This window comes from Psammomys obesus, unplaced genomic scaffold (assembly GCF_907164565.1).
Source record: "Psammomys obesus unplaced genomic scaffold, mPsaObe1.curated_primary_1811, whole genome shotgun sequence".
NCBI lineage: Eukaryota > Metazoa > Chordata > Mammalia > Rodentia > Muridae > Psammomys > Psammomys obesus.
This window is the reverse complement of record NW_026596214.1, coordinates 137,466-159,974: the sequence shown is the minus strand read 5'-3', so window position 1 is coordinate 159,974 and position 22,509 is coordinate 137,466. Positions and strand designations below refer to the sequence as shown.

Here is a 22,509-nt window from a genome sequence, read left to right as displayed (position 1 = left end):
GAGACAGCAGTCACTCCTTTTATATCTCAGCTAGGCACCCTGCCTCATATATTTTTATAGTACTCTGATGCTAAGGGTGTGGGTCTCCACAAAGAGCTGCTTTGATGCAGCTGCCTGTGTTCTGTGGCTCTAAGCCTGTCTTTTCCATTCCCATAAGATGAGCACATCACTTGACACTTCTCAGGAGAAGAGGCCGCCACACCTGTTTGCAGCCTTCTCTTCTACAACTTGAACTAAGGGGCCCTCCTTGGCTAAAAATAAGTGCTTCTCCAGTTTCTTCCACCATGATGGGGTGTTTAGTTTCTAGATATGTCCCCTACCCCAGGTAACCCTGCTTTTCTGTTTGGGATTTGGTAAAGATGATTCTACTCAAGGTAGCTTCCATCTCTGAAATTTGGGGTGCCAGGAATCACAGAATAATATCTCTGGTGAGGACTAAGTGTGTCTCCCTTTCTGGGTCCATTCACACACATGGCATGAGAAACTCCAGCACAATCTTGGGAAGTTTCCTTTAAATTAAACACACAGGATTTTCTTTCACAGTATGCAAAAGCTATGTCCCTATAAAATTAATCTCATGGATTCTGCAAAGACATTGTTAGAATGTCTAGAAGTTGTTCCACAATATCTCCCACGGTGCCAGGTGTACATCCAGACTCCTAACAAGGATAATGTAAATGACAGTGGCAGTAACTGAAGGTTTTTTGAGTGTCATCAGAGTCACAGCATATTGAGATCCCTGTTTTCATGCCTGCTATACTGTTTGAGGTTTTGTTTTCAGGGAATTTGGATTCCCTGGTTTACTTAGCACCTAACAATGTCACATCGTGTTCAAGACCACACGTGCTCTCTCCAGAGAGTGCATACAAATACTATTTTTGTAAAAAAAAAAAAAAAAAAAAAAACAACTAAACAAATTGTAGCTTTGAATATTTCTCATTCAAAGACTGATCCCATTTGAATGATTCCCTTTGTTCCAGAGTGTTTTTCCCCAAGTGGGCCCTAACAGAAGCTAAATTAGATATCGTGACTTCCCAAAGGTCAAAGAGAGTCATCTAGTGAGGAGCTAGAAATAGAATCTGCCAGGCTTTATTTTGATTCCTTGAATTTAAAAGCATAAACTTTATTATAAAGAAAGAAAAACTGAAGCAGTCTTAGTAGACTTATTTGCCATTCCTGGAGCAGGGAATCCAAGGCAATAAAAGCTAATGGGCTGTGAGGCCAAGAGATTAATAAAACCCAGGGACTGCCTGCCTTCAGAGAGCTCCTTTCCAGTAGGGAGAAGAAAGTGTTGTCCGATGCTTATGAGCACCTAGAGGACCCTCATGGAAGGCTCATACACCTTTATAGCCTTCCATGCAACTGCCACTATGACCTGCATGTGACATGCAAGCAAGTACTGTCTATCTGAATAGTGGCCATAAGAGAGACATCAGCAGAATGCTGTGGAGGTTGGCAGAGAACGAAGGACAGCTTTGTGAAGGAGCTGGCATTTGAGCTGTGCCTGGAAGGTGAAGAGGTTTTTTTCTGCAGATAGCATGGATTGGGGGTTCAGAGAAGCAGTGAGTTCTAAGGAAGAGCAAAGCATGGGGAGAACGCAGTGAGCTAGTATGCTAGAGTACAGGGAGCATGAAGACCTATGGTTGGAGCTAAAAAGCTGAGGCCCAAGCAGAGGGACCCGTGACAGTAAGCTCCCAAACTTCACAGTGGCTGTCACTGAATGTCTAAACAAGTGAACACATTGATACTACCAAGGCAGAGCTTCCTGCCACATCGTGCCATTCTGCCCTTTGAGGCTGCCCTGGCGTTGTGAGGAATGGTGAACTTCTTTTGATTGCTCTGTTTGTATGTGGTTTGGTTTGGAGGTTTTATGTGGTTTTGTTTGTTTTTTTGGCCTTTCTCTTTTCCTTACAGTTTTTCACAGCATATGGTCCTGATTATGTGCTGGAAATCACGCCAAGCTGCCGGCCAGACCGCAATGAGCCCCAACGCATCCAGCAAATCCTCGACTACATCAAAGGTGAGCACCACCCTCCAGTCCTGCCCTCCTTATTCCACCCAGTGTGTGGTGGCCTGCCACTGAGGGCTTCTTCAAATACCATTTGTCTTTTGGCAGCTAATCATTCCACTGACTTGGAAAGGAAACCTCTTTTTAGCCTAACATCTTGTAGCTGAAATTCTACACAAGCCCCTCTAGTTGAGATTGTCACTTGGCTGGCTAATGTCACCTTCAGAAGAACAAAAGGTTCAGCTTTAAGGAACTTCCAAAAGAAAATCAGTTCTAAAATATTCTGAGAGCCTTTTTCTTTGAAAAGGCCAACAGTAAAACCATCTTTAAGAGCTAGGGTATGTGTCTCAGTGGTAGAGCATTTGCCTACCACCCAGTCTTCAACCAATACTAAAAAAGCAAAGCAAAACAGAAAAACTGCTCTTTAAATTGAGGGAAACTCAGGTGAATTTAGACTTGAGGGGCTGGGATAGGTAAGAAATTCCTCCCCCCAAACACTGTTTGTTTGTTTGCTTGCTTGTCTGTTTTTCAAGACAGGATTTCTCTGTGTAGCCCTGGCTGTCTTAGACTAGCTTTGTAGATCAGGCTAGCTTTGAACTCACAAAGATCCACCTACCTCTGTCCCCAAAGTGCTGGGATTAAAGCTATGCACCACCATGCGCGGCCCCCAGACACTTCTGTAACATAGTCTAAGAGAGCCTTGCAAGTCTACAGAAGTCCAGTGAGTAATCAGGGATTTTGATGATCTTGGAGGAGGCTCCAGCCTTGCTCTTAGAACCCAGGAATACAACCCCCAACTAAATTATTCTGTCCCCAGGAAAGACAGGAATGGTAGTCATGGCTATATAGTCCAGTCACTTTTTGGAGGTCTTTGCCCTTAGCTTTCCATTAGATCCCCTCCCAGCCTCTTAGCTGCCTTTTTAAAGAAACACTTCTCATCTCTCATTTAAGTATTTAAAGCAGTAATTTTCCTGTTAACTCTATGTATGTGTGTGTGTGTGTGTTTGGATCCTATTAGCGGAGTTAAGAGGCCAAAGGTATCATGTTGCCTGCCACAAAAAGTGAAATTCTCTTTATTCATAAAATGACAAATATGGTGCCAATACTCTCACATTGGACCCCTCCTGAGGTGTAATCCTGTCTGAAGAGAGGCCTGCTCAAAGCTGGGCTTCATCTAAGGGAATGTGCAATATTCTGACGGTCTTCTCTGAAGGTTATGTTCAGAATGTACTTGATGACAACAGCAAAGCCTGTAGCAAGGACTGTTTCATGGGCTCCTTTGACCTGAGACAATTTTCTATGCTAATGAGCCATAGACTCTCACAGTTACACTCACAGCTCATTGCCCCTTGTAAGGTCCTGTAACCCAAACCTTCTGCCTCTAATGTATCAAACCACCTTCCTCTGGTCTCCTAATGGCTACCAACTCTACAAGACCTCACTTTCTAACACATCTCCCTCCCTTCTCAAAGCCTTAAGACCTTCTAATTCCTTCTATTGCTGGCCCTTCTCACTGTGCTATAATCTGGATAAAGACTGGATATCTGCACCCCTCATCCTTGGCTTCCCTCTGTTCCAGAACACTGTTCCTGTTTTCCTTGAGATTTATTCTGAACCAGTTTTTCTTGTTACTCTTTCTTCTATCTTGACATACTCCTATCCAGGCTCTAAATTCTGGTGGCACCCAAGGCACGCACACACAAACATACACACCTCTGCTGCAGCCTGCTCCTACCTTATGTGTGCACATGTATGTATGTCCCTGCCTCCCTGACACATTCCCAGGCACATCACTCCAGACAGTGGTGACATTCACTGTTGGGGAAATGAACTTGTGGGAGGTAATGCAACGGGAAATGATCTAGAAAAGAAACCTAAGTGAGGAAGGAATAAGTGAGGGTGACTCAAAATAAAAGGTGATGCTGAGGGTTAGTTAAAACAAAAAGAATATACCCTGGAGAACACAGAAGTCAAATTGTTGAAGTGTATTAGCAAGTGAAGGCAGTAATTCATACAGTAACACAATGAATTTCAGCAGGGAAAGAGCATCTAAGCCAGGAACTTGGTTCTCAAAAGAGACTACATGCAAGCAAAATGAGATGCAGCTTAACAGCATTTTGTCTAAAAGAGAATTAGAGATGGTAGTTGACACAGAGTTCGGTATAAGTCACCAGGTCAAGGTGGCCTCCAGAAATGCTAATGCACTATCGACCTCACTTTAAAACAGCTCTAGATAAATAGGATGTTCTAGATAAATAAATGTTACAGGAGTTCAGCTTGTCTGGGGAAGGTACTGGAGCCCAAGCACCAAGAGGTCTGAATAGAGTAGCTGGTGCTTTCTGGAGAAGAGAAAACTTGGGGGTGGGGGTGGGGAGGAATGAGACCTGCCTCGGTTCTCTGTGAGGCTGTCACAGAGCAGGAGAGTCTCTATCTGGCTATAGGGCATAGGGATGATTTCATGGATGGGTGACATAAAATGACTGATTTTCATTCATTAGGAGGAGGAATTTATAACAATTAGAGCTGTCCAAAGTGGAACAGGGTGTCCAGAAGAGAATGATGACTGTCACTAGGGATGGAGGGTGGGGAATAGAGGATCACCTGGCTGAAAGAACTCCTCTTGCCTTGGGAGAGAGTTCCTTTCAACCTTAAAATTCCAGACACTCTACATTGCAATGACAGCACAGAGAGAATGAAAAGGATCTAGTGAAAGCTTAGATTGGCTGATGAGTCACTGTGTTGGGTGAGGAAGGAATCCTGAGTATAGGAAAGAAATGATACAGACACAAAGAGAAATGAAGTCAATAAGAATGGGTAACAAAGAGCCAGGAGGGTAGGCGGCACAGACAGTGAACATAGAATACTAGAAATGTTCAGGTTTTCCATTCACTCTCTTTTGTAGTTTTTTCCATCCGTAGCCCTGCAAATTAACAAAGCACATGAGTCCAGAACTAAAAAGAAAACTCAGCTCAACCTAGAAGAATTGAGGCTAGAAAGAAGTGCAAATGCTACTCAAAATGGCCAAGCTAACCTGCTATACTGATACTGCATAACCAGGTGCCCCTCAGCCTGGTTACGCAGGCTGCCATCAGATAGTGTGTTGCCATGACAATGGTCAGTGTGGAAAGGCTTTTGAGTTTTCTGTATTCTGAAAGATTTCCTTAACCAGCCTTCAGGACTGTCATTTGTTCTTGCATATGAAAAACCCGGTGACACTGGCTGCTCCTCACTGTGCCTCCCCCGTCCCATTAAAACCAAGAGCAGGGTGCCAGTCACAGGTTGCTTAGGGAAGGTGAGAGGACATGAAGGGGATAAATGAATTCAGCCACTGTGCAAGGGACTTTATCCCCAGTAGGTCTTAGTCTAGTTGAATTTGTTCAGCCTTGGGTTTTTGTTCTCTGTTGTTTTTTTTTTCTTTTCTGTTCTCTCACTCAATCCCTTAGAAACATAAATAATGAGATTTTAGCCTACTGGAAATCAAACCCCAGAAGATTCATCTTACAGAGTTTTACACATTGTACATGCCACAGGAGAACTAAAGGCAGAGGCAGATGTAAATTGCACTTAACCCATCTTTTCTCCCCATCAGTCTTAAAAAGAAAAAAGAAAAAGAAAAAGAGAGTCAACTTAAGCTACTCATTTTAGACATAGAAAAGGTCTGTTTTTCTTTTCACAAACTGTCCTTCTTGTCCCCAATGAACTACCCCAAATGTACATTTCACTGCTCCCAAGAAAGTCCATATTAGAGAGTGCATGACTGAACACAGTTCATGACTACTAGTGTGAAATCGTCCTTGCCCCATCTCCACATGCTTGAAGTTGTTTGCCTTTCCTCTGGTTAACATACTCCAGAGGAATTAGCTCATACTGAACCTTCCAGAGCTGGAACAGTGCTGATGTGATCAGTCCCCAGAGGGGCCCAGCTAGCTCAGCATGGGGAAATGGGGTAGAGGTAAGAGGTTTGCTGCTCTGCAGTACCGATGGCATTTGAAGTGAATAGGGGCCACCTGGGGCTCTGAGCTTCCTGTTTCAGCCAGACCCAACCCTCTGAAAAGAGGGGAGGGTGCACTGTGCAGTTGCATGACGTGGAATTAGAACTGGAGGTTTCAACACATGCTCAGAGTTTTCCAGAACTAGCCCCCAAACTTGTCCTGGGATGCGGAAAGAAAAGAATAGTATCAAGAGGAAGAGGAGGTAAGGGGAAAGAACAAGGCCCCGGCACACCTGCCCTTTGCAATCCTTACTGAAGAACATTGACAGTGCAGCAACCTGTACAGGACAGGCTGGGGAGGGACAAACAGACTGATGTAAGCATGGGGGGAGGGGGAGAAAACACAAGTGAAATAATAAAAATAATATTTACTGTGTTTCTTCTAGATGAAGAAACTAAGGCTCAGAGAGAACAAGTGACTTCTTAGCCAAGGTCCCCTTCCTTCATTCAGCAAGTACTTACTAACCACTTCCAGGCTGATTCACAGTGTGTCACAAGGGGTAGCACAGACCTTTGAACCCAGGTCTATCTCAGTGGGAACTTTGCAGTCAGGTTCTTTGGCCATTCCGGTTCCCTGCCTCTCCTTGGCAGCATTGCCCTGTCAAATATACTCACAATTCTTATCCTATGTGCTTTATCCAATGACCCCAACCCCAGGAAACTCATCTTACCCCTACACTGCTTACCCTGCTCCTTCCGTACAGCTGATCCAAAGCACCTGAAATCCTGAAAATCACTGGAAACAAGAGGAAAGTGTCCATGAGCAACCCCTAAAGTTCTGGCCCCTAATCTATGCCTTTTAGTGTTCCCCAGACCTCCACTGATGCCAGGGCTCCATCAGATCCCACCCAACTGAAATCTGGAGTTTTGAACTCCATTCTGAGCTAAATAGAGGGCAGGACAAAAGGAGCTAGCTCCACAGCTCCAAGACACGTCTCGTATACTATGGCCACCAGCTCCAGTCTGCTTTTTCCAGTTCCACAGCCGCATGCTGAGACCCTTCGAAATCTGCTCCTAATATTCTATTGTGCTCCTAATATTCTATTGTGAAGGGGAAGCAGAAAGAACCACCCTCCCCCATTGCAGCCTGAAGTCTGAAGGTAGTTGGTAGTATCCTATGGGTTGGCAATGGGACTCAGACTTCAAGGACTGCTGGAGCCTCTAAGCCCAAAGCAGTTATGCCTGAAGGGACACTACCTCATAGATAGGAGGCTTACCCCATACCCCCTCTTGCTGTCTGAGAAGCCTGAAGAGGGGTGATGAGGCAGAGTTGATCCCAAGGACAGACTGACCATTTGCTTTACGTTTTTTTAGAAGGACTTTGGAGCAGGATTGTGCTGGAAATCCTGAGCCAGTTTGCCTGGCTTTGAGTAAAGATCTCTGTGAAGTCTATCCCTTATCTCCCCTTCCTGTTCCCTGCCCTCTCTGTCTCCGTTCCCCATCCCCCATCAAACTCCAGGAGCCTGCCACCTGCTTACACTTTCCCACTGAGCAGATGCCTGTCTTTGCTTTACTAAAGAAATAAGGAATGGAAAAGTTCGCTGTGGTTGTTGTTGCAAAATAAGTTACAAAATAAGTCCTGCTAAAATGTTTACAAATTCTAAAAAAAAAAAAAAAAAAAAAAGGAGGGTATTCCCCAAGGTAATAATACATTAGCAGCTTAAATTTAGCATACCAGGAAGTGAAGGCCATTGGCAGATTACTTACAAAAACTGGAAATTTCTACCTCAAACCAAGAGGTAAGAACTAACTGCAAGTGTACCACACACTCACTGCACTCTGTATTTCACGTATACTATCTCATGTACGGCCTTACGAAGTAGGAGACTCATAACCACAGGTACCACATACCATGCTTATGGTCACAGAGCAGCAAATAGTGAACCCCAGATTTGAATCCAGGCCTGGTGGCTAGCCTCCACTTGGTAGCATTACCTTGTCATGCCTACTAATCATCCCTCACCTGTTTGTTCCTATTTATAATCCCTTCCTACCCTTTATGGGCTCCCAGGATGCATTCTGAATCAGTGAAGTTTTAAGAGATCTGATTTGTCTTCACATTAAAGCTCAACTCATTTTGAAACCTCCCATGTGTTTGGTGTCATGAGCACTTCATGAGCTGAAGATATGATCTCTGCTTCCTGTGAATAATTGAGAAATCTGGATGAAAACACAAAACTGAAACCCATTGAATAGATGGAGATACCCTAGGGCTGAAACTGCATAGAAGCAGCTGAGAGTAAAACTTGAGGGTGATTATTTCCTGAGGGCTGGGGGATTTGAATAGAGCAGGGTACAAAAGTGATAGTCAGCAAGGGAATCACAGATGCAGAGGACAGAGCTGGCTGCACGAACTGAATTTTAGGTTGAATAGTCCAGATCACATAGAAAAAAGAGTGGAAGCCATTCTAAGTTCTAGAACGAGACTATAACATGATATTTTTATGTAGAAAAATTTGTTGCAACCAACTACAAAGAAAATTTTTGGAAATACTTGGGTGACACAAGTACTATATGTTAAGTAAAAACACACACACACACACACACACACACACACACACCACAAAATTATTTAATGCCACCAAGTCTCAATTTTATAAATGTATGTAATACACATGTGAGTATGTGACTATGCACAAAAAAACACCCAAAAGAAATGATAGTAGTAGTTATATTCAAGGATAACATTTTTTGAGGCAATGTTTTACTGTGTAGCCCAGGCTGGCCTCAAACTCATGATCCTCCTCTCTCAGGAAGTGCTACCATATCCAGCTAGCTTCATCTTCAATGATACATTACCAAGGTACTTTAACAGTTGTTATTGAAGATTAAAGTTATGAGTAATTTTTCTTTACTCTCTATTCTTATTATATTTTTCAGTTTCTAACATGAATGCATATTGCTTCACAGTCAGAAAAAAAGCAATGTATGTTTTTTGTTGGTGTTTTTGTTTAAAGAAAAAAATGAGCCTAGCACAGTGGCACATGCCTATAATCCCAGCGCTCAAGGAGGCAGAACTCTGTTCCAGGCTAGCCTGGTCTACAAAGCGAGCCCAGGACAGCCAAGGTCACACAGAGAAACCCTGTCTTGAAAAAAAGACTGACAAGAAAAAGATGGTAAAACCTAGGGGTATAACTCAGTAGTAGAGGAGTTATATAGCCTGTCCAAAAAGTCAGAACTTTAATCCTTATTTTTAGATCTTATTTTCCAATTCCAGATTATAAAATATGGCCACCACACATACAGACCGTTTCAAAAATGGATTGGGGGGTATTTTAAATGTTTCAAGTGCCATTTCTTCTAGATAACTCTAGGAATTCTCGGGTGCTCTATTTATCTTGAAATTCAGATCATCCTTTGTCAAAAATGTAAATCCTCTTTTGCCCTGCAAAAGGGTAGAAAATCCAAATGCTTCCTTCTCCAAAATGCCGTACACTCTAAAGCAAGTATTTTAGGATCTCTAGGTTTTGCCTTCTGCTCAACCGATCTATAAACCTGTTCCTTCATGCTTGTGGGTGCCATAGCTATATAATAAATCCTATACTCAGAAGGATTCCTCATTTTCAAAATCATTTTAGCTAAAGGCCAGATGTTGTGGTGTACACCTGCAGTCCTAGCACACATGAGGCTGAGGCAGGAGTATTGGCAATACATTGCTAGCATGTGCTACATAGTGAGAACGTGTCTGAAAAAATAAATTATTTAGGGCTGATCAACTGTCTTAGGAGGTTAAGATTCTTGCCACTGAGCCTGATGACCTAAGTTCAAGCCCTGTGACCCATGTGGTCATGTGGTAGAAACATTGAGGCAATGTTTTACTCCAATGACTCCAGCAAGTAATCCTCTGACCTCCACACACACACACACACACACATACATACACATGCATATACACACTAGATAACTAAATGTAAAACAAAATTAAGCTAAACCAGTTTCTTGCCTTTCCATGTAAACTTTAGAATAACCTTGTCTAGTTCTATGAAATAATTTTGATGTGATTTAGAAAGGACTTGTGTTAAGCCGATGCTTCTTCTGGATATAATTGACATCTTTACTATGCTGAGTCTTCCAACCTATAAAAAGTTCTCAACTTTTAGATCCAAATCACCATCATCTTCTTTCTTCTTCTTCATCGTATTATCACTATTATTATTCCTTCTTTTTCTTTCTTCTTGTTAATTTTGCTGTGTTAAATATTGAACCCAAGACTTTATGCATGCTAGAGCAACCACTATAGCACCGAGCTACATCTTCAGCCACTTTCACTTTTATTTTGAGACAGACTCTTGTTAGACTGCCCAAGCAGTCTAAGGAGCTTCAGTCCTCCTGCCTTAGTCTCCTACACACCTGGGATTACAGGCCTGAGTCACCATATACAGCTAGATTTTCATTTTCTTCATTAATATTTTGTAACATAGAATAAAGATACAGCAATTATATATATACCAAGATATAGCAATTTAAAATGTGTATGCCTCAAACAGCACTGTCTTGAAATTCTTGAAGGAAAACTGATATGGTTGTCTTGTCCAAGGAAATAGAAGATGCATCATGTAGGCTGAGAAGATATTACCCGGCAATAGAATGCTTGCCTCATTTCAGGAAAAAAAAAAATCATGATTAGAGTTAGAGGCTTCAGCTTCCCTCTCTCATCAACCACTTTAGTAGACAGAAAAGAACCAGTATATAGAAGAGCTCAACAGTGCTATCAACTAATAGGCTCAAACTGACGTTTATAGGCTACTCCAAACAGCAATATAATACACATTTTTTTAAGTACTAAAGGAACATACGCCAAGATAGGACCGTAGGCTGGGCCATAAAACTATTTTCAACCAATTGAAAATAACTGAAATTACCTAGAATATATTTTCACCATAATAGTATCAACATAGAAATGATAAGCCTTTTGCAAAAGAAAATTCAAGGCCCACATAGCTTCAATGGAAAATCCTAATTCTACTGAAATAAAGAACTGACACCAATTCTATATTATCTCTTGCAGAAAATAGAAAAGTTTTGTTGTTACTGCTATTGTTGTTTGTGCTCTTTGAAGAAAGTGCTCGCTGTCTTTCTCTCTGTCTTTCTCTCTCATACATACACATAGAGAGAAACAGACAGAGAGAAGACATGTGTACATAGAGTCTGTATTAGTCAGAGTTCTCTAGAGAAAGAGAACTTAAAGAATGAATACATACATACATATATTTGTATAGAAAGGGGATGTATTAGAATGGCTTACAGGCTATGGCCAGTCCAACAATGGCTGTCTACTGGTGGAAAGTCAAAGAATCCAAGCAGACAGAGAAAGCAAGCTTCCTTCTTCAGTGTCCTTTACATAGGCTATCAGCAGAAGGTGTGGCCCAGATTAAAGGTGCATCTTATCTTCTGAATTAGAAAGGGATCTTCCTATTCCAATTCCAAAAATACCCCACAGGTATGTATGCTCCGTCATTTCAGTTTTAGTTAATTCCAGGTATAGTCAAATTGACAACCAAGAATAGCCATCACACAGTCATATTAAATTGCCTAAGTTAATCTTGAACTTTCTTTCGTAGTCCAAGCAGGCCTTGACTTTACAATCCTTCTGCCTTAGCCTACACCAGTGTTAGGATTACAGACCTGTGCCACCAAGGATTAGCTTCTACTGAAATATGTTTAGGTCTGGTTTAGGTCCCTGCCTCCCCCACCCTAATTTTTAATCAAATAAAACATCTGAGTTCTACAGTAAGCCAGCAGTAACAATTTGAGAACAAAGATACCTCATTGCCGCTTAGCATGAGTGCAAATTCATGCTTCCAATAGACCTCTATTGATATTATACCTTGTCAAGAAGGAAGAATCACATTTTTTTTTTTTGAGACAGAGCCTCCCTTTGTAATCCAGGCTGGCCTCTCAAACTCAACCTTTGTGCCTTTGCCTCCTCAGTGCTGGGAGTTACGGGCCTGTACCACCACACTGGGCTTTATAGCTGGCCTTTTTTTTTTTTAACTGTTCCCCATGGGACCTCTAGTGATGTAGCAGTGGTGGGGAGTCTATTTGGAATTCAACAGAAGTGAAAGAGGAGTCAAGATATCGCTAGCCTAATTTTCTATTTCAGCTCTTCATACACACACACACACACACACACACACACACACACACACACACGCTGTACCAAAAGCTGCCCTAGGCACTAGTGACATAGACGAAGAAAAATGAAGACGTTGCCCATCATAAAGCTTCTAGTCTACTGAAACAAATACACTGTGAGCAAATAAACAAATATTTACTGTTGATGACTGATTAATTAATTCAAAGGAGCACCATTTTAGACAGAATCTTAATAGTTTAACAAAGTGACTGAAGTTGTACAAAATAAGGTGAAGAATATTCTAGATGAAAGCAGAGGCATGGTTGAAGACCCATGGAAGGAATGGCTTTAGTGTGTTTATTGTGTGTATTACTGTATACTAGAAGTAAAGATGCCACATGAAACTTTTTTAAGTTAAAAATTGTATTATGCTTAATTTAACATGTGTGTGCACACACACACACACATTACAGTGCATATATAGAGTTCAGAGGACAACTTTGGGAAAATTAGTTCTCTCTTTCCATCAGGTGGGTCCTGAAGATCCAAATCAGGCTGTCAGCCTTGCTGAGCCGTCTCATTAGCTTAAAACCTTTCAGTCTCATAGATATTACTGCTTATGATAAAACTGTTTAAAAATAAGTTTATGTAAGAATGGTTTCTCTGTGCAAATAAGGCAAAAATCTTGGCAGTACTGAAGTTTAGGGCACACAGCTGTCTCTAAAGTATCTGTTATATTTAATAGGTGAGGAAACCAAGGCTTTCAAGGGTTAATCACCTTGTACAAGGCCATAGAAAAGGAAAGGGCATGGGAGGAGCGATGTGGATTCCACCTGGGAAGGTGAGGATTGTGCTTAATCCTTAGAAGAAGAAATACATTTTTTTCTTCTGCCTGGTAAAGCTGATTATTGCACAAAACAAATCAAAAATTTTTCAAGAGCAGCCAGCAGCTCCAATATGTTTAAACATTGTTTTGTTTGTCTTCCCAAAGTCCATGCCTAAAGCTATGGCACTACACTTGTCTTCTTCAGTTCTTAGTGCTAAAATGATCAAGAGGCAAAAGGAAGGTAGGCAGTTATTAGACAAAATAAGGTAAGCCTCTCAGGGTTCTGGAATGTCTAACTGTTGACAACTGTTGGTCTCCACAGAGGCTCCTTAGCCACCTGAGGTCAGAGCTGTCTAGAGCTCAGCACTGAGGGTCATTTGATTGCAAAGTAAGCAGGCACTACTCAGGAGCCTGGCCGCCTAGGAGCAGCTGCAACAAGATTCTCTCTGCAAAGTTGCAGCAGATTCCATAGACATGCAGCCTACTGGATGGGGACATTCCCAATCACAGTCACCAAAATGCCACAACCTTTGAAGAAAGGAAAGTATCTTTATGGATCCTGGTGTTCGTGCATCCTTGTGCCTCTTTGTAGCTCCAAGCATATTTTGGAGGGGGGATTTCATAGAGATTTCTAAATTGAGTTAGAATTTCAAGTCTATTATGACATGCAAATTAGTCCTGCTTGCCCGTTGGCAGCAAAGCAGCTGAAGTGCCTAGAAACGGGCCATAAAATGAAAACATCAAAGTGATTAAATGTGCCCGAAGAGCATAATTGAGTGCATGAATAAGAGAAAATAAAACAAATTGATTTTCTCCAGTGCCAGAAAAACAGAATAATTGAAAACAAAATAATAGACTTTGAAGTAATCAAAGTGAGGAATGCACCATAGTAACACAGAAACAGCCAGTTGTGGGAGAGATTTATTGTGTTTCTGTTATCATTTTTACAACTCTAATTTCATTAGCTAATAAATACAAATCAATTGGAAAATCAGTCAACCAGAGAGGAAGCAGTCCCAAACCAAGATTTTTATTCACATCTCTAAAACAGACTGAGGTGGTGATCCTTAATCCACTTTGTTATGTGTATATGCATGTACGCACTTACACTCAAGTTCTGGAAAGCATCGTTTGGAGGTGGTGAATGGCTGCCTGCACTGCCAGTCACTTGCTACCTACAGTTTACAGATTCAGCCATCAAAGCAGTAACTGTTATGCTCAACTAAGATCGCCATCAGAAGAATTGCCTGAGCATAAGCATCCTGGTTTATAAAAGTGACATGACCACACCTGTGATCCTAGGATTTCATTTGGTGGTGATGGTACTGGTAGCATCTATGAACACAATAGCAGGAACACCTGCCACTCTTGCAATACTGCTGAGAGTATGTGGTTTGCTCCATTTTCCCCTCTCACCCCCAAAAATAGTGACACTGAAATCTAATCTAAAATTAAGAGGAACAAGCAAGACTGTGCCACCCCTTTGGCATCTAGTTTGGTGGCTATGATGCTTGGCAAGACCAAGGCAGGAAAGCTAGATGGAGGTAGACATCTCATGTTGAGCCTGACAGTAGAGCATCAGGGACAGCAAGCCATGATGGGACCAGGTGCTGGAAGATCACAGAGTAAACATGAGACTGCTTAGAAACTATTTTTATGACTCCTCCAAGGAAAGAATCCCTCCACCCCACTCCTCAGCTGTTCATAGCTCAGTGGCCCTTCCCTTCAAGATCCACAGCCTGGCTGATGTGACCTGAATTGTGAATTTCCCTTTATAGGCCTTTAAGCTACTCTGGCAGTGAGTGGGACTTCCAGATGTTCATGACACACCCTATCTTCAAGGCTCCATAGTTGTAGCCATGCCTTTGGCTGTAGTAAAGGTCTTAGGACCACTGAGATTATAAAACAGGGTGTACAAAAGGAGCTGGCAGTGCTGAAACTGGCACGACTTGCTGGCTCCCATGAGATGGCATAGATAAAAGGCTGTGCCTACCAGACCATTTTGTCCCCTTGAGTCCATGATCTAAGAAGCACCAAGATGCTAGAGATATTCTCAAACCTTCTAGTAGCATGCAAGGCCTAACTGAGATATGCCTTGAAGTGAGTAATAGATATAATATTTTGTATAAGACAACAAATGTTTGTCTGTAGTTCAAGCTGAAATTCTCAGCTTCCATTTCCAACTTGTGTTTGTGTGGAGCAAGTCATTTTGAAACTCTAAAGCATTATACAGATGTAAAGCTGAATTATCCTTCCTACCTCTGTTTTTCCCATTATCCTTGATTTCCCAGAACAGAATTTTTGTCTGAAAAGGCAACAGTGGAGAAGGAACGTTGACAAAAAGGACCTGGGAGATGTGACTCCCAAATGCCTTGGAGGCAATCACCCAGCCCAATAGATCGACAACTGTTGAGGCCAGCTCCATGAGCTGCCTGGCAGGCATGCAGCCCACTCTTGTGATGTCACCTCTACAGTTTCTTGTGCCCATCCCTCCACATGGAGCCAGCAGATTTAGGCACAGGAGGGTAGAAAAAAAAATGAATCATAGGTTATTTTAGAAATTGCTTCAATTCCATTTGAGCCTGCAGTGGTGCCTTGCAAGCTGAGGAGAGCACCCCAAGCTACAGGGTAAATGTGCTTTAAGTGCTGATAGCCTGGAAGTGCCAGGAGCCTGGTGGGATTAATCCACAACCCTAGGTTCTAATTCAGGCAGGAAAAAGACAAATGGTAATTGGTGGTTCTACAGAATGGTCATTGAAAAGGTTTCTGATGACAGAAAAGACTGACATTCCGAGGCAGGCAACACAGTTGACAATTGCCAGCTAAAAATTAAATCAGCCATCCATGTCAGCAACATGCCCAAATCTGGCTAGAATTCCTTTGGAATGAGCCAGATGTGGTGGCTCTCATCCCAGCACTCAGAAGGCTAAGACAAGAAGATTGCTCAAAGTTCAAGGCCAGTCTCAGCTACTGAGTGTAATCCAAGGCACCTTGGGCTACAGAGTGATGCCGCATCAAAAGAGGACTGGAGAGATGACTCAGCAATAATAAATAATTTTCTTTTAAGAGAAGAAAGAACTGTTGGGCTGCCATTGTCCCCAGTAAAAAGGAAGATCCTCACAAGAAGACCCTGTCTGTCAGCAACTAGAGAGCTCATTCTAGATCATAGACGTTCTCTTCTCCCAAAAGTTCAAGCCACCTCAGTCCTCCCTGTCCTTCATCGTGAGCTCTGGCCACAAAAACCTCGTGGCTGTCTTTATACTTACTACTATATCCCTGCTACCTGCAACATTTTTTCTCTTTTTCCTTTTAAGATGCCACTTGCTATGAGACGGTCTATGCCCTTTCTGCCCTTAGCATTATACGTAAGGGTATCAGGTAGCCCTGCAGCTGTGGATGGCCTACACATACATGTTGTCCTACACACATCTTCCTCACTGCACCAGGAGCTTCTAAAAGGCAAGAAATGTGCCTGGATCTTCTCTATGACACAGGAACGGAGCAAAGACACCACTGCTGGCCAAGTAAAGGTGTGTGCACTGAATGCACAGAACAGTGGACCACAGTGGACTAAGGGAGTCAGGTGGGTAAGGATAGGAAGTTCCTGATGGCTGCAGAACCGCCTGGATAGCAACTCCCCAGGAACCATTCCTATGATTATTTCTCACATGTGCCTCATGCACCTCTGTAGGAGATATGTTCTTTGTAAGAGTCTTTTAATGTATGTCCAAGATAGAATAAGTACAGCAAGTCTGTTTTTATAGTATTACTTTTGTTGCCCCTTAGAATAGATAACACCAAAATAGCTTTTAAATTTTTTAAAGTGAATGGAGATATAGAAAAATAATAGGTGACTATTGGTAAAGAGGTTAAATGGAAGGGCTGGAAAGATAGCTCAGAGGTTAAGAGCACTGGCTGCTCTTCCAAAGGTCCTGAGTTCAATTCCCAGCAACCACATAGTGGCTCCAACCATCTATAATGAGATCTGGTGCCCTCTTCTGGCATGCAGGCAGGCACTGTATACTAATAAATAAATCTTTAAAAAAAAAAAAAGGTTAAATGGCAAGCTGGATGTGGTGGTGCCTGCAGGCAGTCCCAGCATGTGGGAGTCTGAAGCAAGAGGAGCCCAAGTTTGAGGCTGACATTACACAACAAGACCCTGCCTCAAAATGAGAGATGTTAAGTAGATATGACAGCATTCCTGAAAGGACTACTCATATAACAGTAGTTTGAGAAACAATCCTAAATTCACTTCTCTGCTCCTCTGAGGAGCCATTTAGTCTCTATGGATTCTAGGGTCACTTTGGAATTCCTTCAGCCTGCTATGACGTTGTCTTCTGAATTAATTTGTTATGGGAGGGAGGGAACAGACAGAAAATGGTAGTGAGAGTGAATAATAATAAAAGTACATTATATTTACATATAAAGGTGTCATAAGAAAGCTGGGAGTAGTAGTGCATACCTTTAATGCCAGCACTGGGGGGCAGAAACAGGCAGATCTCTCTGAGTTCAAGGCCAGTCTCATCTATAGAGTGGGTTTTAGGGCTACATAGTGAAAGACCTTGTCTCAGAAAAAAAAAAAAAGTGTTACAGTAAATCTCATTCTTTTGTACAATTAGTATGTACTAATTAAAAAGAAAGGGACTAAACCTTCATTTGCCACCCAGCCCAAAGCACTGATTCTCCATTTATTGGCATGTATTAGCTCACTTCAACCATGTTCATAAGGCCCTTAAGAGGAATGAGTTAAGTTTCAGCTCCTGAGTTGAGCAAGTAAGTACTCAGTCAGCTGCCCTGTGGCTCTGCAGAAATTAGTTCCTCAATGACTGGGTCTTGAGCTCCACTGTGTGCCAAGCTCTGTAACAGATGCTGATGACAGAGCAGTGAGGATGATGGACAGAGCTCCCACCTTCACAGAGCCTGTAAAAAGAGACAGGCTGACAGGAAGTAAAGAAGTACTGATGCTAAGTGCATTAGTGAAAATAAAATGGGACCACATGGCAAAAAAGTGACTGGCATGGCTATTTAACTTGGGTGTTCCCTAAAGCCTTTCAGAGGTGACTTTTGGGTTTAAGTCTGTAGACTCAAGGTGACAGAAGTGATGAGATGGGTCAAAAATTAGATTACTCAAGGACAGAGTCATTCAGGGAAGAATGAATGGCAAGTTTGTAGGAAGGGGACAGCATTGCAAGGTAAATGAGATACATGTTTAGACCACAGAGCCATGTGGCTAGAACTGAGGGAACAGCAAGGGAATAGGCAAGAGGCAAGAATCCAGAGATTCAATTTTAGATATGACTTGGAGGCCAGTGGGTTTTGAGATGGGGAGGGGGGGACAGTCAGGGGGGCAGTCTGACGTAAGCACTAATAAAATACCCTGGCTGCTACACAATTGAATATACAAGATGGGAGAAGAGTTGGGGAGCCAGCTTCAAAGATGAATGCAGCCACTTGGGAGGACAGTTTGCCAATTTGTGCCAAAACTAAACAGTCTTGCTATATGATCCAGCAGTTGCTTTCCTTGGTATCTACCCAAGTAAGTTACATCTCATGTTCATACAAAAACTTGCACATGAATGTTTATAGCAGCTTTATTCATAATCGTCTGAACATGGCACTACCCAAGTTAACTCTTAGTAGGTGAGTGGATCAGCTGTGTTATCAGGAAGTAAAGAAGGTACTTATTTCCTCCTATTAACATCTTGCATTGTTTGGGTACTTCCTGCTCAGTCTTTCTGCAAACCTGAAACTGCTGTAAGGCTAAGGAAAATGCTCCCTGGAATCAAGCAAGGCAGAAGAAAGCCACTACATAAATGTTAATTGAAAAACTGGATAAGCAAATGAGTGTGTCAGTGAGTGATGGTACATCCTGTAAACCCAGGACTCAGGAGGCTGAGGCAGAACAACCATTGGTTTCAGGCCAGCCTGGGCTACACGGCAAGACTTTGTCTCAGAAAATCAAAAAGAGCCAACCAATGAATCAAAAGGACCTAGGCCTCTGGAGTCCTGGTTCAGAAGGTCTTCTTGTATATCAAAGGTGAAATCTTGGTATAATTTATTACCCAAACCTGAATATGTATGAAAAAAAAATTGGAGCACCCTGAGTGTAAGCTAGAAATTATAAACAGAAAAGCCAAAAGCTACATTTTGCTTCCAAAAGTGATGTGACTATTCATATTCTTTAAACTTTTCAGTCTTCCACATTTAACACTGTGGAAACTTTCCATTAAAATGTGTATTTCTGACTTCACTTGGGAAGTGAAAAAAAAAAATAGTGACACACCGAGCCTGTTTGCCATGCCTAGTGGTGAATGGATAGATCCAATTGGCAAACATGCACATCTTGTTTGCCACAACCCCTATCCCTCCCATTTGTATGTCTTACTCTAGGCCAAGCATGGGTTTCCACTGTTTTAGTTTTATTTACTTTTATAGTAGTTGAGTAAAAAGGAAACTTTTGAGACATGGTCTATGTATCGCAAATTGCCCTAGAACTCACTATGTAGATCAGACTGGCCTCGGATGGGGAGATCTGCCTGCCTCTGACCCCAAGTGTTGGGATGGAAGGCAAGCATCACCACACCCAGCAGGAAACTATTTATTATACTGGTCATGATTCAAGGTGGGAAAATGATAAAGGAATCAGAGCATCTCCATGTCTTGCCCTAGCTAGATTTTGCTCACATGCTATAGATTTTCTGGCCCTCTTGGCATTTAGGTTTGCCCTCTGTAACTACAAGATGTCTCTGAGTTCTATTTGCTCCTTTCTCTTATACTGTCTCCCAGGCCTCAAACCATGTTGGCCTTTAGAATTTTCTTAGGCTACCACCCACTGCTAGAAAAGCTGGACATTAGGAGAGAAACAATGGGCATTATTTAAGCTTACATGTTTATTGTTACCCAAATTCAACATTGCTCATCATCAACTCTTGGTAGAAATTATTCTTGTTGTTTTCCTTAATTGCCTCCAAATGTAACTACAGAGTAAGTCGGGCGCAGCAGAATACAGCACCCACCTTTCCTCTCTGTGGTCATGTGTTGCTAAATCACAGTGACACACACTCTTGTCCTTTCATGTATTCATTTCTTCCCCAAGAACTAGCTATGCTTACAGGTTATCCTTGCTTCAGGACATCAGCCTATGGACTGTCTTCTACAGGGGCCCCATAGACAGGGTCTATGTACGGAGTCCTGTCTAGGATAACATTTTAGGCTTTCCTTCCAGATTGTCAGGGAATACTGAAGTTTCTTGGCTCAAGAAAGGGTGTGACCACACTTGGCAGTTGCCAAGAAACAGTCCTACAAGCAAGACCATCAGTGAAGAGGCTAAGGCAGTGACCAAAATAAAGAAATGTGACAAAGGTTAAGACAGTGCAAGATAAAAGAGACAGAACTCAGAGACATCTTGAAGTTAGGCTTGGCAACCCAAACGACTTAAAGGGACATGAACTAAGACATTCAGAGTTAGCATGGTCCAAGCATTTTGAGTTAGTTTCAAACAACAAAAACATGATGCAAAATATAGGAAAAAAAAACCTGCTAAATTTGGCCTCATCAAAATTAACTTTTACTTTGCAAAAGACTTGTTAGTAGAATGAAGAGATAACAAATATACTGAGATAAAATATTTGCAAATCATATATCCAACAACAGATCTGTATCCAAAATATACAAAGAGCTCTCCAACTCAGCATAAAAAAAAAACACAAATTTAAAAATGGGCATAAGACATAAAAAGGATATACAGATAGCAAATTTAGCACATAAAAGATGTTTAAATAACATCATTAGCTTTTAGGATCAATCGAAGTGAGACCACAATAAGATAACACTATATATCCACCAAAAGAGGGAGAACAAATAACTCTAGTGCTGGCGAGCATGTGGGGATCCCTGGTAAGAGTGTAAATGGCAGAGACTCTGGGAAACACTTGGGCAGTTTCTTATAAAACTAAATGTACACTGTGTTCACACAAAACCCTGTATGTGGATGGTCATAGAAGCTTTATTTATAATAGCCAAAAGCTCAGTTGTCCTTCAGTGGTTGGTGGTTAAATAGACCATGTCACATGCACTGGTATTTCATGAACACAGCAACTTTAATGGTTTTTTTTACATTTATTAATGTATATTAATTATACAAAATGGCATGTTTCACTGCCATTTCCACACATTTGTATCATATACATTGATCATATTCACCCTTACCACCTTCTTTCTTCCCCATTTGGATAGATTCGGGGGATATAACAGGGTTTCTCTGTGTATACCTGGCTGGCCTTGAATTCACAGAGATCCACCTGCCTTTAGAGGCCTCCCTGAGTGCTGGGATTACAGGTATGTGCCACCATGTCTGGCTTTTGGAGTGAAAATCCCAGTCACAAAAGTTTATGTACTATAATAGTCCATTAATGTAACATTCTGGACATGAAACTATTTTAGAGATGGAAAACATTAATGGTCATCAGAGCTTAGAGAAGGGGGGATGGGAGGGATTAAATTTTAAAGACATAGCAAGAGGAGGGAGCTATATTATGATGCAATCGTTCTGAATCATGATTGGAATAAAGATTACATGAATCCATACTGTGATAAAATTATACAGAACTTTATACTTATGAACACACAAGTGCATATCAGACTCATGAAGTAGAATGATATCTGTGAATTATGCCAATGTCAACTTCCTAGTTTTGAGATGAACAGCAATCATGTAAAATGCTAATTGGGTGTTGTTGCTTCTGTTATTTGCAATTTCCTATGGCTCTGCACTCTATCTGATTCCTTTTATATGGCATTCTTGAAAAGATAACAAACACTACAGTAACAGAACAGATCAGTAGCTGCAAGGTAGGCAAGGAGGATGTGACTGCAAAAGAATGCCACTGAGGTGGGTAGGAAACTCTTCTGTGTCATGAACATGTTGTGTGTGTGTGTGTGTGTGTGTGTGTGTGTGTGTGTGTGTGTGTGTGTGTGTGTTCAGAATCAGGTCTGTGAAAAAAAGAAAGTCAATTTTACTATAGATTCATTTATTCATTTTAAAATTACAGAAGTAAGACTCAATTGCAGAACACTTTCCTAGCATGTACAAGGATCAGGATTTGATTTCTAGCACCGAAAATTAAGTAAGATTTTCTTTAACGTAGACTAGCAACTGCTCTCTTCTGATTGCCTCCTCCTTTCCTTCCTCTTCCACTCAGCCATCATTGTCCATCTACTGTGTACCTGCTGGTATGAGGCACTGTGTTAGATTTTGGAGCTTAAAGTAGAATAGTATTCTTCCTGTTTCAGAAGACGAGCAGGCAGTGTAGCATGGACTCTTGATGTTTCTACTCAAGGAAATGGAACAAAGAGAAGACTGACTAGGGAGGGACCCAAGGAACAAACTGATCTCTTTTAAAGCCTAGTCCTGTGCAGTGCTTTTCCAACAGAACTCTGGGCCTGAGGGAAAGGGAAGGCCCCTTCGTCCATACTGCATAGGGGCCCATAAGAGAAAGTGCCAGAAGGGTTGGGGGTAAAGGATCATCTGATGCAGTTAATTGAACTCTGTGTTACCTTACGAGAGAGAGAGAGAGAGAGAGAGAGAGAGAGAGAGAGAGAGAGAGAGA

General features: G+C 41.8%; 1 protein-coding gene across 1 annotated transcript in view; it reads left to right on the top strand.

Annotated features, from left to right (window-relative positions):
• The window catches only part of Hdac8 (histone deacetylase 8), a 210,167-nt gene that overhangs the window by 186,714 nt on the left and 944 nt on the right, over positions 1-22,509 (top strand). Inside the window, exon 10 of the mRNA XM_055595734.1 lies at positions 1,915-2,020. Within this exon, the coding sequence (XP_055451709.1) occupies positions 1,915-2,020 (106 nt within the window). The remainder of the gene's footprint in view (positions 1-1,914; positions 2,021-22,509) is intronic.